We start from the raw sequence: 14,821 nt of genomic DNA, 5'->3' as shown, positions 1-14,821 counted from the left end.
GGTGGCCTACGGCCCTCCATGGGCTCGGGGAGTGTGCTGCGTGGGGAGGTGCAGAGTGAGAGCCAGGGGAAGCTGCCTCTCTCTCTAGGGCCAGGCCCCCTTGTGGTGTTCTCACTCCTGTTTCTCTTGTCTCTGCCATCCCGAACCCGGGCTTCTCCCTCCCTCTGCCTCTGCTCCTCCTCTGCTGTCCCTTCCAGCATCTCCTCTGGCCTCCGACCTGGATCTTTTCCTGCCCTGGGAGGCTCAAGGTCAGTGCCTGGGGGGCAGGGGCGCCCCCTTTGCACTTGGCTTCCCCAGGGCCTTGGGTTTTATCTCCTGAACGCTCCCCTGCATGGTCAGGAGGCCTGGAAGCATTTAGTTCCAGAGACGCCTCCTGCGTGGCTAAGTTCCGAGGAGGACCCAGAGCCAGCTGTGGACTGGGGTGGAGAGAGGCAGCTGCTGTGCTTGCGTGTGGGCAGTAAATGAGGACACACAGTATAGTGGGTGTTGCACAGGCACTAGGGTGTCACCTCCCCAGGCACGTGCAGAAAGTATTCTGTCATCATGGTCATAGGAAAAACACAAAATGCTATCATTGCAAAGCTGTCATTGTGAAACAGACAAAGCACAGATGAGCAGAGGTGGAGGAGAGTGGTAGATGCTTTCTTTGGAAACATTTTCATGTTCCACACAACTTTTTTGTTGGGGAAAAATACGTATGTTGAGTGCCTATTAGAAGTCATCCCTGTGCTACACTTAAAACCTGTTGGGAGTACTGGGTACAGGGTGATGGGGCATTCTGGGCCTGGGATTTGACAATCAAGCTGGTGGTATGTAATACACCTAGAAAACCAACCAAAACACCACCCTATAATTTCTCATGGGGGATAGGTAATAACACACCAAGGATAATACACACTCAAAAGTGAAAGTAAAAGGTACTGTCAAGGTATTATCGGGCTTCCCTGGTGGCGCAGTGGTTGGGAGTCCGCCTGCTGATGCAGGGGACACAGGTTCGTGCCCCGGTCCGGGAGGATCCCACGTGCCGTGAAGCGGCTGAGCCCATGGGCCATGGCTGCTGGGCCTGCGCGTCCGGAGCCTGTGCTCCGCAACGGGAGAGGCCACAGCAGTGAGAGGCCCACGTACTGCAAAAAAAAAAAAAGATATCAAGACACCCAAAGCAATCCTGTTGACAGTGCCAAAGTCTTACTTAACTTGACTATGAAGCTTGAGGACCTTGATTTCAAGTATACAAACTAAAGAAACAGATGTATCTTCTGTTTTATCAAGGATGCTTTAGGCTTGTCCCAGGCACTTCCAGGAGACGCCAGGGACTCGGGGTACAGATCCCTGTCCTCAGACCTCACATAGCCTCCAGGCAGCAGTCCGTTCCCTGGTGAGAAGCCTGAGCCTGGAGCGCTGCGCCCTTCCCTGCCACCACATAGCTGCCAAGGGCCATTCAGAGCTGGGACACTGCCTTTTCACCTGAGGTCCCCCCACCGGCCACATTCTCTCAGGGAACAGGTCTGCAAAAGCTGGGCAGCCTGCTTGCCCCAAGTTTATGGTCACCATAAGGAGCACGGTGTATGCAGACTCCAGCAAATATGTCACTTTAAGAAATACAGTGCTGAGTGCAGGATTCACGTACATAAAATTCCTCATCAGCTAGTGTGGCAGTTGCAGGTTGAATTGGTAATTAGGACTCCCCTGAGTTTGACCTTTATCAGCAGAAACTATAGAAATCATTGGTCTCAGACATCTTGCCCATAACGTGCGCCATCGTTCACTTAAGAACTGTATGGTATGACTTGTATTCTTTTGAAAAGAGGATGTGAGGGTTCAGTGGCTCTGTGGTTCAGGTGGAGTGAGACAGCCTTTCTCAGAGAAGGCAGAGAAGAAGCAGCATCCAGGGCCCAGGGCCAGGTCCGCTTCCGCAGGAGAGCACAGACTAGACCGACCACTCAAGGACCTTAGTGGTTTGGAGTCATAACAGAAGAATGTTCTTGTTCTTTTTATTCATCCCATTGTCCAGAAGCACTACAGCAGGAAGAGCAAGAGGGAGCTGGAAATGACGTCCAAGAAAAAAGAAGAGGTGTATATTTAGGCCAACATCTGCTGATGCTGGTAGAGGTCTCGGGGTGGGTGGGGTCTGGTTGCCCTGTCACTGCAGAAGAGCCCCGTACCCTGGGGAGATGGCAGATGCATGCCTGACACCACAGCTCTCCTTGAGGTGAATGCCCAGCCCATCAGCTGTCCAGCTGTCATCAGTCCCAGGCCCCCAGGCCTGAATCTCCTGTAGCTGTGAACACCCCCAGCCATCACCGCCTCCCTCTGGGGGTGCCTGCTTCCTGCCAGGACTCCTCTAGGTGCCCAGCTGGCCTCTCCTTCTCATGCCACCCTCTCTCCAGCCTCCACATGGTTCTGTCACCATCTTGGGGAAGACAGATTGGGGCCATCCTCATCAGCTTAGCTCAGACCTACTTCAGCATAACTTGGGAGACCCATGAGTATTCTAGGGTGTTTTTTCCATCACCACCTCCCCAAATGCTGGGGTGTTTTGTAATAGGGCCCAGGTAACTCCATGCCAGACAATACTTAAACCCACTTACCCCCTGCTACCAGCCCCCAGCCCTCTTTCTCTCATTTGACAGATGGAGATTAATTTTTTTCTCCCAACTCGCAGAGGAGAAGGGAACCAGCCCTCCTGACTATCGGCACTACCTTCGAATGTGGGCCAAGGAGAAAGAGGTTCAGAAGGAGACGATTAAGGATCTTCCCAAGATGAACCAGGTAGGCCCAATCAGAACACACAACAGATGTTTCTGGAAAATTCTGACCAAGGCTGAGCCCTCCCACCCGGCACCTCACCACCGTCCCAGCACCCCCTGGAATGTAGGGATTCTCCTGCCTACCTTTAGAACCTCTAGTCAGGCAGCAGTCAGGGACTATTCTAGTAGGACAAGGGGTCAGTTGCTTCAGGGCCTTGTCCAGAACACTCTGCTGGTGATGACTTGCTTTGGTTTAATTGGTATCCGTGAACCAGAGGAGCACTGGGGAAGGTTAACCTCAAAAGGCAGAGACTCACACCACCATTTATGAGACAACACCACAGCACTTCTGCTCCCTCCCATGCCCCACTCGGAGCTGTGCACACACAGGCCCACTCAACCCACCACCCAATGTTTGTTTGCTGGTCTCTGCATCAGGACCGTGGCATCTTGCCAAGGGTCTTACAGCCAGGACCACAGACATCTAACCAAAGGCAGTTGTTGAGCTGCAGCCTGACCACGGTCTGCTGTGCCCGAAGGAGAACCTTGCAATCTGGGTGATCTCTCATCCATAGCCTGAAGAATGGGGTGCCCGTGGAGGGAGGTTTCATCCCATTCTCAGGCCAGGAAGCCTAAATATGGTTTCAGGACCTGGAACCTGACCTCTTCACCCTTCTCAACCAACCCAAGTTACCTTACCTTGTCATCACTCTCTAAAGAGCTTCATAAAGGAGAATTGAAGGCGCTTCTGATTAAAGATATAAAAAATTCAGTGTGATTCTAAAACACAGTGAAGAAGTACCTGTAGTCACTGGATTTAGAAAGATATGATAGAAATAGGTCTGTCTCTGCTAACAGAATGGACGTAGAGACAGGGAGAGACTCCAAATGTTCCTATATGTGCTGAAAGAATGGCAGCTGGAAAAGAAAGCCCTTTCCCTCTCTGCACCTCAGTGTCCTAATCTGTGAAATGGACATATCAAGACACAGGTATACAGAGACAACTAATGGGACAACACCCTCACACCAATCATAATGGCCAGCACTGTGAGTCTGGATGATCTGAGGGCAATCTGACCCATTCTTTACCATCTCCCTGCCCTTTTTCTGTTTTTCCCCTTAAAAGGAGCAGTTCATAGAGCTGTGTAAGACGCTTTACAACATGTTCAGCGAAGACCCCATGGAGCAGGACTTGTACCATGCTATCGCCACGGTGGCCAGCCTGCTGCTCCGCATTGGGGAAGTGGGGAGGAGGTTCTCTGCATGGTCGGGCAGAGAGTCCAGGGACAGTGCCCCTGAGGAGGGCGAGCCGCCAGCCCCACACCCCCCTCAAGACGTGGCCCAGGAGCTTCAGCCGCCAGCTGCAGGGGACCCCCAGGCCAAAGCGGGTGGAGACACCCACCTTGGGAAAGCACCGCAGGAGAGCCAGGTGGTGGGCGAAGGGGGCGGCGGCGAGGGGCGGGGCTCCCCCCCCCAGCCTCTGTCTGACGATGAAACCAAAGATGACATGTCCATGTCCTCGTACTCAGTGGTCAGCACGGGCTCCCTGCAGTGTGAGGACCTGGCTGATGACACAGTGCTGGTGGGTGGGGAGGCCCACAGCCCTGTGGCCACCACTCACACTGGGGGTGCCGTTGATACAGACTGGTGCATCTCCTTCGAGCAGATCCTGGCCTCCATCCTGACGGAGTCCGTGCTGGTGAACTTCTTTGAGAAGAGGGTAGACATTGGACTCAAGATCAAGGACCAGAGGAAGGTGGAGAGACAGTTTAGCACCTCCAGTGACCATGAACAGTCTGCAGTTTTGGGCTGAGGGCTCCAAGGCCTGGGAGCTGGCCTCTCTCTCCTCCCTCCCTCCCATTCTGTTTTCTCTTGAAGGACACACCCCTCCAGTTCTCCCCAGAAGCAGTGAGTTGTAAATGGAAAAAAGGCTGAACAGTCGCAGTTGGGATCTAGGCAGGGGCTCCCCACCCCCTCGTTCTGCCTTGGACCTCCTGGCCCCTGCATAGTGTCAGGGGCTCTCTGATCTGCCTTTGCTTGCCCTGCACTGTGGCCAGGCCACACCCTGTCCTCCACCTCCTCTTCTGCAGCTGCGTGCTCTGGGGGCTTTCCTGCCACTTGGCGCCAGGTAGGGGGGTCGAGTGCCTATTGGGCACCAAAGTGGTGAGAACTTCGAGATGCTCTCCAGAAGCCCCTGAGCCTGCGCTTCTGGCTGGGGGACATGGGCAGAAAGCATCTGCTGCACCAGGGTGGGTGCCGCCTGCACAGGCGTTACTCTCAATTCTCTTTCAGCTCGTCATCCTCACCATTAACCTTAAAAGCATATCCCTCAGGTCCTGATATATTTCCTTGTATTCATTTCAGTTGGCTAAAAATCACACTATGCTCAATGCCTTAATAAATCCCTGAAAGAACTAAAAACTACACTGTGTATAGAGAATTAATGTGACCCTCAACCACTGCTTTGGCCTCCTGGCTTCTTCCCAGGCAGGTATGGGGCCCAGGCCATATTCCAGAGGTTCCCAACACTTAGTCTCTCACAGGAGGTGGGGGTTCAAGACCCCTAGGGAGGATGGGGACATGGAAGCTGCTGATGCAGGCTGGGCAGGGCCTGTGAAGACCTGCACCAGCAGAGGAAACCTGCTCAGCAGGTATAAACAGCCTGGGTCCAGGTGCAGGACATGTGTGCTCAGGCCTGGGCTGCAGCAAGCCTTTGGGTTCAGAAAGCAGACTGTGGGGACACGGGCAACAGGCTGAGCCATGAGGACCCCTTAGCTTTGCAACAGGAGCTGATCATCATGTCCAGCGTTTGCCCCCAACACAGGACCACTCTTATTTGTACTAAAAGATAACATCTCTGTGGCTGTTGTTTGGTTTTAAACTTAATAGCTTTATTGAGGCAAAACTTACATACCATAAAATTCACTTGTTTTAAGTTATAATTCAATGATTTTTTAGTAAACTTAGAGTTGTGCAAACATCACCACAATTCAACTTTAGAATATTTCCATCACCCCAGAAAGACCCCTCCTGCCCATGTGCTGCCAATCCGTGTACCTTCCCCCAGCTCCAGGGAACCACCAATCTATTTTCTATCTCTTTAGATTTTATGGATGGTTTTAAAATAATCTCCGTGATTTTACCTTGTTTACAGCTGCTGAATCTCTTCTCGATAAGTGCAGCAAAATAACATCAAGGAAACGGAACAGCTGTTTTCTTTCTTAATGACAACAACAACAAAAAGTAATTTCCTTTCTAGTATTTACACAAACTGACTACATGCTTTCTCATAAATTAATTTCAAAGAATTTATTGCTAGAAAGCCTACATTCTTGGGACTTCCCTGGTGGTCCAGAGGTAAAGATTCCGCCTTACAATGCAAGAGATGTGGGTTCGATCCCCAGTCAGGGAGCTAAGATCCTACATGCTGCGGGGCAACTAAGCCTGCCACCACAACTACTGAGCTTGCATACCTCAACTAGTGAGCCTGTGTGCTGCAAACTACAGAGCCCACGTGCTCTGAAGCCCGCGCATCCTGGAGCCTGCGGGCCACAACAAGAGAAGAGAAAACCCACAGGCCATACTAGAGAGATGCCAACGCGCCGCAACGAGAGATCCCGCATACCTCAACAAAGATCCTGTGCTCCACAACTAAGACCTGATGCAGCCAAAAAAAAGACTATGTTCTTGGTCATAATAAAATTAAGTAAAGATATACATAAAAATTACACAAAACTGGCAGAGTCAAATTGATTGTAATCAATTAGAAAGATTTAAATGACTTGGAATTTTTAAATATTTATTTGGCTGCATCGGGTCTTAGTTGTGGCACGCGGGATCTTCTTTGGGACATGCGGAATCTTTCGTTACAGAGCGCGGGCTGTTCGTCGCGGTGCACGGGCTCAGTAATTGCAGCATGCAGACTTAGTTGCCCCATGGCATGTGCGATCTTAGTTCCCTGACCAGGGATCAAACCCTTGTCCCCTGCATTGGAAGGCAGATTCTTAACCACTGGACCACCACCAGGGAAGTCCTGGAATTTAAATAAATGTTTTATATGCCATGTAGAAGTATAAATTTGAGAATATACCAAAGAAAGTAAACAACATAAAAGAGGACATTATCCTTTTTAGTGATAAAAGAAAGTACAAAAATGTACAATAAAATAGTACTTTCATCCATTAATTATTTAACCTCGCATGATAAAATGTTTAACAAGAGCAGTAACACTAAATAATAAATGGATAATAAAAATAAAGTTTTAAATATATTTGTGTTCTGTAGTAAACATAATTGTATATTTTAAAACTCCTTACCAAGTGATATGTTGTACCAAACCATTCAAGTCATTCTTATAATTTCCAAGAAAAAAAATACGTATATGAATTTTTAAAGGATTACAGAAAGGAGGAAAAAAACAGAAAATAGAAAAACAATTTTTCCTTGTATTTAAGACTACTAATTATTTTGGTGTTTTTTCCCTATATTTGTCTTTTTCAAAGTTGAACTCATACCACGTGTGAAATTTTTATTCTTCTCTTTTCATTAACCACAAAACATTCTTTGTAGTTGCCAGAAGCTCAGCCACAATGAGACACGTAGAGATAAACAAAAACCACCCAAATGAGAACAGGGACCATTTATCCAGAGCTTGCTATAGAAAAGAAGTCAGCCACCATTACTTGCGTTTGGCAGAGACTAAAATGTAGTCAGAAGAGTGGGAAGGCCTTATGGTGAAAGCAAGGGAAGGCTTCAGGTGTGCTCTGATTAGAGGCTGCTAGGGGGGATACAGGCTGGCTAACCTGAAGCAGGATGTTTTCTGTAATTGGTTTGGGGAGCATAATTGGCGTTCTCTTGGTTGGTCCTGAGATGAAGTGGGCAGGTGCAAAAGGGAGGGCAACTGGCAGTCATTGCCCAAGTCCTGACTGCTGCAGAAGTTGTGGTTTGGGGTGTGATGAGGGAGTCTGGTCACTCTCTGTTTGCATATTCAGTCTCAAACATAATTTTTTAAATTAATTTGGTTTTTTCTAATATATGCTATTGTGCAAAATTTGGAAAATATTAAAAATTTTAAACCATTTATAACCCTTGCCCGTGCACATCTGGAAATAAATAATGCCTGGTTTTACCTGATATCATGTACACTTTGTAACCTCCTTGCTTCCCAACAATACACATGCCAACATTTTCACTCCAAACTCTTTGTAATGGACCTGCATAATGGTCCATTCTTTAGAATACTTATTTCCATTTTTTCCTGTTATACTTAACACTACTGCATAAACAATAAATCTGCGTGATTCAGATTATTAGGATAGAGATAACTGCCAGATTGTTTTTTCCTTTTACCGTTCTATCAGCATCCTTGTCAGGATTGGGCGTTTTAAATTTTCTTTTAACAAGATTATTTATGTTGTCAGGCACGTGGGAATGTCTTGGCGGGCTGGCGTTAAGGTGAGGTTGGGACATGAGGGGTGCAATATTTTTCCTCTATGCCCAGACTGGGACTTGGGCTCCACCTTTTAGAGCGGGTCTTCCTCGGGACTGCAGTAAGGACTGATTTCGTTTTCAACCACCAGGCGTCTCCGTTTCCCTCTCTGAGAAGCGTACGGTTGGTGAACTGCCTATTTTCCCAGGATTCTCGGTGCTCCGGCTCAAACGTTAACTAACCACCTCTGACCAGAGGTCCTGAAAATGCCTACCGTGGGCCCCAAGGAGTGGGCCCGAGCAGGGAGGCGTCCTCCGGCTCCCTCTCCCCGACTTGAAGAAGCAGAAGAAACTGCGCCAGCAAAGGCCGGACCCCCAGCGGCGGCTGGAGACCCAGCCCTTGCAACTTCAATCTTCCCAGGGAGCCCAGGCAGAAACGCTGGTTTAGATAGAGGCGGGAACTGCTTCGGGCTGAGACAGACAGCCAGTGACCTGACTGACGCAAAGCCCAAACAACGCCCGACTCAGCAGCAGTGATACGGCCCGAGTCCTGAGGTGGCCCGGGGTCCCAGCTGACAGCCAACTAACGCTAAGCTTTCCGGTGGCCCAAGAGCGCATTAGGGGCGAAGCTCGAGTGGGCCGGAGCGCAAGGCGCACGCTCTCCTCAGGCCAGAGGGTCCCGAGCGCCTGAAGCGGGCGGAGCCAGGGCGGACAGGGTAGCGCGGCGCACGCGCGGCGCACGCGCGGCGGCGACGGCCGTCGCAATGGCGCCTCCGCAGCGGGTTAGGGTGTTGCGGTGCTCCTGTTGCCGCCTCTTCCAGGCGCACCAGGTGGGGCCTCCTCCTCCTCAGAGCACGGGGATGGCGGGCAGGACGAGGTGGGGTCGCTGGGGGGGCCAGACCTCCTCCCCCAGGCTGGGCGGGGTCTCGTGCGGTTGCGGGGTGTATCTGGGTCCCGGACAAATGACGATGTCTGTCCTGAGAACTAGGTTTTATTGATGTCGCTTCTCGATAACGTTGTTCTGGGCTTTTTTCGTTTTTTGCTTGGTGGTTGTAAGATTCGCAGAAACCAGCCAATGGTTTCTGCCGAGGCGGCCTCGTGAATTCTATCTGGCCGGTGGTCGGGCACACCAGGTTGAGGGTAGAGGATAGCCTCCTTTATGCAGAGCCTAGCCCCCAGAATGGCTCCTTCTTCATTTAAATACAAGGGAAATGATAGTTTTAAAAGCTGAGGCACGACTGGGCACCCCTGCTGGCACTCTTTGGCTCTGACCGTAGTGAGGGCCTCGACGCCTATTCAGAGTGTAAATAATCTCGCACCTTTAAACAGGATAATCGAAGTTTCTAAAACATAATGTTTCCCTGACTCAAAACGTAAAATAGGGGATGTCACTTAACCTGTTCTTTCCTGAATCACGTTCCGTCTCCCTGCTTGATGCCGTCAAGGTTGTCATTGTATCCGCTTCTGGTAGTCCCCTGCTAATCTGCTGTGCCCTGAAGAAGGGTAGCATCAAATTGCATACAAAATGTATGTACAAACATACAAAATATATGTTTAAAAGCCAGTAAGAGGCTGGGTATGCACCTGTAAGTTCGCTGTGACTTTGTAAGGGTCATTTTAGGGGCTTAGAAACTTTTTACTTCATTTTTTTGGTTCTAGGAGTTGAGAATAAATGGGAATCATTTCCACTTTTAAATTATTATATATATAATGTAGTTCGTGTTCTCATGGTCACTTTCAACTCTGAAAAGTGATTTGAAGCCAAGTGGGAAAAGAGGGTTAACAGTTTAATTCCAAGTCGGCTGTGTATCAGGCAGTTTCACACATCTCATTTAATTTCAACAGCTTCTGAATTCTGTATCTTCATTCCCCAGAGCTAGCCAGTTACTGTGTGTCCTTCCAGAGCTTTTATTATTTTTTAATGCATTTCTTACTTGCCTATGTACCTGTAGAAGATACACAGTATTTTTATGGTGTTTGAAGGTAGATGCTGAGAAGTAGAATCTTAGGATATACCCACTTAAATTTGTAATAGATGCTGCTTGTCCTCCTTAGAATCCTTTTAGGTACTTCCCCAAAAGCCCTGATGGTTTTTGTATTAGGATCATATTAATCATGTTAATTTTTATGAATCAACCGAAACATCTTTGTGATGTTAAGCATGGCATTTCATTCCGTCTCTTAAAACAGTTTTGGTGCCCCTTGATAACATTTTCTTTGTTGCCTTTACAAATGGATTTATTTCTTTAATTATCTCTTCTAAGTAGATGTTTGCTTATAAGCTATATTAATTTTTGAAGATATATTAATTTTCTACCTAGCCCCTATATTAGATTGTCTTACTGGTTTTAGTAGTTTTTCATTTAGTTATCTTGAGTTTTTTTTTTTTTTTTTTTTTTTTTGGTACACGGGCCTCTCACTGCTGTGGCCTCTTCCGTTAAGGAGCACAGGCTTAGGACGCTCAGGCCCAGCGGGCATGGCTCACGGGCCCAGCTGCTCCGGGGCACGTGGGATCTTCCCGGTCCAGGGCACGAACCCGTGTCCCCTGCATCGGCAGGCGGATTCTCAACCACTGCGCCACCAGGGAAGCCCCTATCTTGAGTTTTAAAGAAAGAAATCATATCATCCATAAATAAGGATAGTTTTTTTTCCTTTCCATTTTCATACCTCTTGCTATGTCCTCTTTTCCAATTCCATCAGTTAGTACATCCAGAAAAAAGTGGTAAATAATAGTGCAGATCCTTGACTTGTTCTTGACCTTCATGGGAATGCTGGTGGTGATTCTGCAGCTTTAGAGCTAGATATAAGGCATTTTATTATGTTAAGAGAGAATCCATCTAGTCAGATTTATCAAGAGTTGAAATATCATGGAATTTCTTTTTGAGAATCACATATAGTAGAGATCTAATTTGATTTTGTTTCATATGGATAGCCAGTTTTCCAGAACCACTTATTAAATAGTCTCTTCTTTCTTCACCTTTATAATATACTAAATTTTCATACATGTGTTGGTTTGTTTCTGGACTCTTTATTCTTTTCCACTGATCTCTTTATTATTTCTGATCTAGTTCCACCTGTTTCAAATAATTACTTTAGCTATAATTCTGAAATTTCATTGTAGGTGAAAAAGAGTCTCAAATGGACATGCAAAGCTTGTGGAGAGAAGCAGTCATTTTTGCGGGTGAGTCCCAAGCAGCAAAGTGTCTAATACCCATACCAGGAAGCAGGTGGGACCCAGCCCTGCGGAAACATATTTCTCACGGAACCCAGTGTTCCATTATTGGCTCAAGTTCATTGGATATAGCGCTCCTGCTCCCTAAGATCATCTTCCTTCAGGAAGCGAAATGAATGGAGCAGTGCCTGGAAAGTTACCTTCCTTTTTTTATTCAGTCAGTAAGTATTTACTGAGTAACTTCTGCATGCAGGCATGGGACACAATGGAAGGTAAGACCATGTTGTTAATTGCCTTCACCGATCTGCTGTTGTGGAACAGGATGAGAAACTAAAACACACACATGTAATTTAAAACTAGACTGAGCAAAATGAGAGGAAAGTACAGGGGTCTGTAAGAAGATAACTGAGTAATCAGACCTAACTGGGGACGGGCAGACAGCTGTTGGTAGATGTAGGGGTATGAGAGGGGCCAGGCAGGTTGTGAAGGTAGTCAGGAGATGAAAGAGCATGTGGACTGAGGGGAGCATGTTGTAAATGCTCTTATTAGCCCAGTTTTTTCACCCAGCATCACAGTTCTTTTCAAGTCCATACTTAGCGACCCACTTGATCTCTATCACAGGGTCCTCATTGAGCCCCTTGTTCACCTGCTCCAGCCCTTGATGCCACCTCTCCAGCCTCATCTCATCATTCTCCTCTTTCAGCCATAGGGGCTTTTCCTTCTGACATTGAAACAATCCAAATCTGCTTCCCTCTTAGGGCCTTTGTGCTCATTGTTGGGGCTTCCCCTAGTTAATCTCATTACCCTGATCAGAAATATAGGCAAGTATGTTTATGTGAGTATTGTCCATCTGAGACTGTAAATTCCATGGGAAGAGAGGGTTTGCCTATTTTACTTATATACCCTTTTTTAAAAAATTGAAGTATAGTTGATTTACAATATTATGTTAGTATCAGGTGTATAGCAAAGTGATTCAGTTATACATATTTTTTTTCTTATTTTCCATTATAGTTTATTATAAGAAATGGAATGTAGTTCCCTGTGCTATACAGTAAATCCTTGTTGTTAATCTATTTTATATAGTGTGTATCTGTTAATCCCATACTCCTAATTTTTTTTTTTTTTTCCATACTCCTAATTTATTCCTCTCTCCCTCTTCCCCTTTTGGTAACCATAAGTTTATTTTCTATGTCTGTGTGTTTCTGTTTTGTAAATAAATTCACCTGTATTATTTTTTTAGATTCCACATATAAGTGATATCATATAATATTTGTCTTTGTCTGACTTGCTTCACTTAATACGATACACTCTGGGTCCATCCTTGTTGTTGCAAATGGCAATATTTCATTCTTTTTTATGGCTAATATTCCATTATATATGTGTGTGTGTGTGTGTGTGTCTATACACACACACACACATACATACACCCCATATCTTCTTTATCCACTCATCTGTTGATGGACACTTATATACCCTTTTTTGTATGTTTTGCTGATGTACTCTTGGCACCTAGCACAGTGCCTGTCACATAGTCATTGCTTGCTCAAGTAATGTTTGTTGAATGAGTTAAGTGACAAACCCCACACTGATGGGCATTTAGGTTGATTTTAGTTTTCATTGTTATGAACAACTCTGCAATGAAGCTTCTTAAAAATACCTCTTTCTTCACTTGACCAATTATTTCCTTAGGACAAATTCCTAGAAGTTAAATCAGAGGAATTCTTTTGACCAAGGTTCTTCTAGTTACAAATAATAGGAAAAAAACACTTCAGTAAAATTTAAAATGTACTGGCAAGGTAATGGGGTATCTTGGGGGGATCCAAGGAAGGAGCTTCATTCTTGACCCCTTGAAGAACCAACCCCAAGAACTGAAAAGCTGCCAACAACACAAGCATCATCTTTCCCCTCCCTTCTCCTCCCTTCACCCAGTTTCTCCCTATACCTTCCTCCCTCTCTCCCTATCTCCTCTCCTTCCCTTCCTCTCTGTTCCCAGTTCAAAGTAACATACTCCACTCACAGACCACAGAATCTCATTTCAAACCAACTGGAATAGCTGAGTCCCAATTATAAACTCCTGGGAGAAACAATCTGATTGACCTGGTTGATTCAGATGTCCACCACTGGTCCAGTCAGTTGGGATGGGTGGGAGTGGGGACAGTTTGGTCATCTGTCAGTAAGTGTAGCTGCTGAGGCCTACCTTGAGATTGGGTCTCAGAAGGCAGGGGCTGGCTCATAGCTAGTGACTTCTGCTTGTTTTAGATGTCAGCATGTATTTCTGAATTCCTGAGGAAGCTTTGCCTTCCTCTCAGCACCCCCATGCTTGTGCAGTGGTATATGGCTTATGACTGACTAGGCCACAGTAATGAACAGACACCAAAATTGTGGTGGCTTAACGCAACAGAAGTTGTTTCTCTTGCTCTTGTAACACTCCTGGGAGAGATTGAGATCAGCAGGACAGCTGTCCTCGGTATGGTCATCCGGGGACCGAGGCACCTGTAATCTTGAGGTTCTGTTATTCCCTGAGGCTTGTCTCCCACTGCCTCTTGCCCCGCAAAGGAGCAAGATCAGGGAGGAGCTACCCAGGAAGGATCTGGAAGTGGCTTACATTCCACTGGGAAGAACCTAGTCTCATGGCCACACCTGACTGCAAGGAAGGCTGGAAAATGTAGTCTAGTCTGCTCCCAGATGAGGGGAGAATGCATTTCAGTATTCAGGCAGCAGTCTCTGCTATGCAGGAGAGCATGCACCCTACCAGTTATGCCAGACATAAGTTGTCAGTCATTTTAGAATTTTGTTTTTCAATTTATTGTGTGGATGTATAGTTGAGTTACAATGTTGTGCTAATTTCTGTTGTGCAGCAAAGTGATTCAGTTTTTTATTTACATATATGTGTGTGTGTGTGTGTGTGTGTATATATATATATATATATATATACACACACACACACACACATACACATCCTTTTTCATATTTTTTTCCATTATGGTTTATCACAGAATATTGAATGTAGTTCCCTATGCTATACAGTAAGGCCTTGTTGTTTATCCATTCTATATATAATAGTTTGCATCGCTAATCCCAAACTCCCAATCCATCCCTCCCCCAGCCCACTCCCTCTTGGCAACCATAAGTCAGTTATCAGTCTTTTTAAACTTTGCCTTTCCCCTCTCCAGTTCCTTTCCTCCCATTCTCACTTGAACTTTCCCCAGACGGGATTTCACTCCCCACCAGTCCGCTAAAATTGCTCATGTCAAAGTCAGCAGTGGTCTCTGTGTTGCTAAAAATAATGGTTGGTTCTCAATCCTCAAGTGACTTGACTTATTGGTGGCATTTGTCAGAGTTTGTCACTTCCTCCTCCTTGAAGCATTGTCTTCACTTGTACTTCTAGTCATCCTGCTCCTGGTTTTCCTCCTATCTTCCTGGCTGTGTTTCAATCCTCTTTGCTAGTTTTTTCCCATCTCCTCATCTTCTAAAC

At 46.6% G+C, this 14,821-nt stretch overlaps 2 protein-coding genes across 12 annotated transcripts in view; both read left to right on the top strand.

Moving 5' to 3' along the window:
• The window catches only part of TBC1D9B (TBC1 domain family member 9B), a 44,340-nt gene extending 39,169 nt beyond the window's left edge, over positions 1 to 5,171 (top strand). For 2 of the 7 annotated variants that reach the window (XM_032626356.1, XM_032626349.1), the window contains 4 exons: positions 198 to 248; positions 2,012 to 2,071; positions 2,663 to 2,769; positions 3,874 to 5,171. In XM_032626356.1, coding sequence (XP_032482247.1) covers positions 198 to 248; positions 2,012 to 2,071; positions 2,663 to 2,769; positions 3,874 to 4,560 — 905 coding nt within the window. In that variant the 3' untranslated portion in view covers positions 4,561 to 5,171. The remainder of the gene's footprint in view (positions 1 to 197; positions 249 to 2,011; positions 2,072 to 2,662; positions 2,770 to 3,873) is intronic. The other 5 variants (XM_032626357.1, XM_032626350.1, XM_032626351.1 and 2 more) reach the window with 4 other exon arrangements.
• A 3,275-nt stretch (positions 5,172 to 8,446) lies between these two features.
• Positions 8,447 to 14,821, top strand: part of MRNIP (MRN complex interacting protein) — an 18,461-nt gene continuing 12,086 nt past the window's right edge. The window contains exons 1-2 of one of the 5 annotated variants that reach the window (XM_032626096.1): positions 8,447 to 9,004; positions 11,296 to 11,355. In XM_032626096.1, the coding sequence (XP_032481987.1) occupies positions 8,939 to 9,004; positions 11,296 to 11,355 (126 nt within the window). In that variant the 5' untranslated portion in view covers positions 8,447 to 8,938. Of the gene's footprint in view, positions 9,005 to 11,295; positions 11,619 to 14,821 lie in introns of all 5 variants that reach the window. The other 4 variants (XM_032626099.1, XM_032626098.1, XM_032626097.1 and 1 more) reach the window with 4 other exon arrangements.

Source organism: Phocoena sinus, chromosome 3, assembly GCF_008692025.1.
Source record: "Phocoena sinus isolate mPhoSin1 chromosome 3, mPhoSin1.pri, whole genome shotgun sequence".
Taxonomy (NCBI): Eukaryota; Metazoa; Chordata; class Mammalia; order Artiodactyla; family Phocoenidae; genus Phocoena; species Phocoena sinus.
The sequence above is the reverse complement of the archived record's forward strand: the minus strand, read 5'-3'. Positions and strand labels throughout refer to the sequence as shown.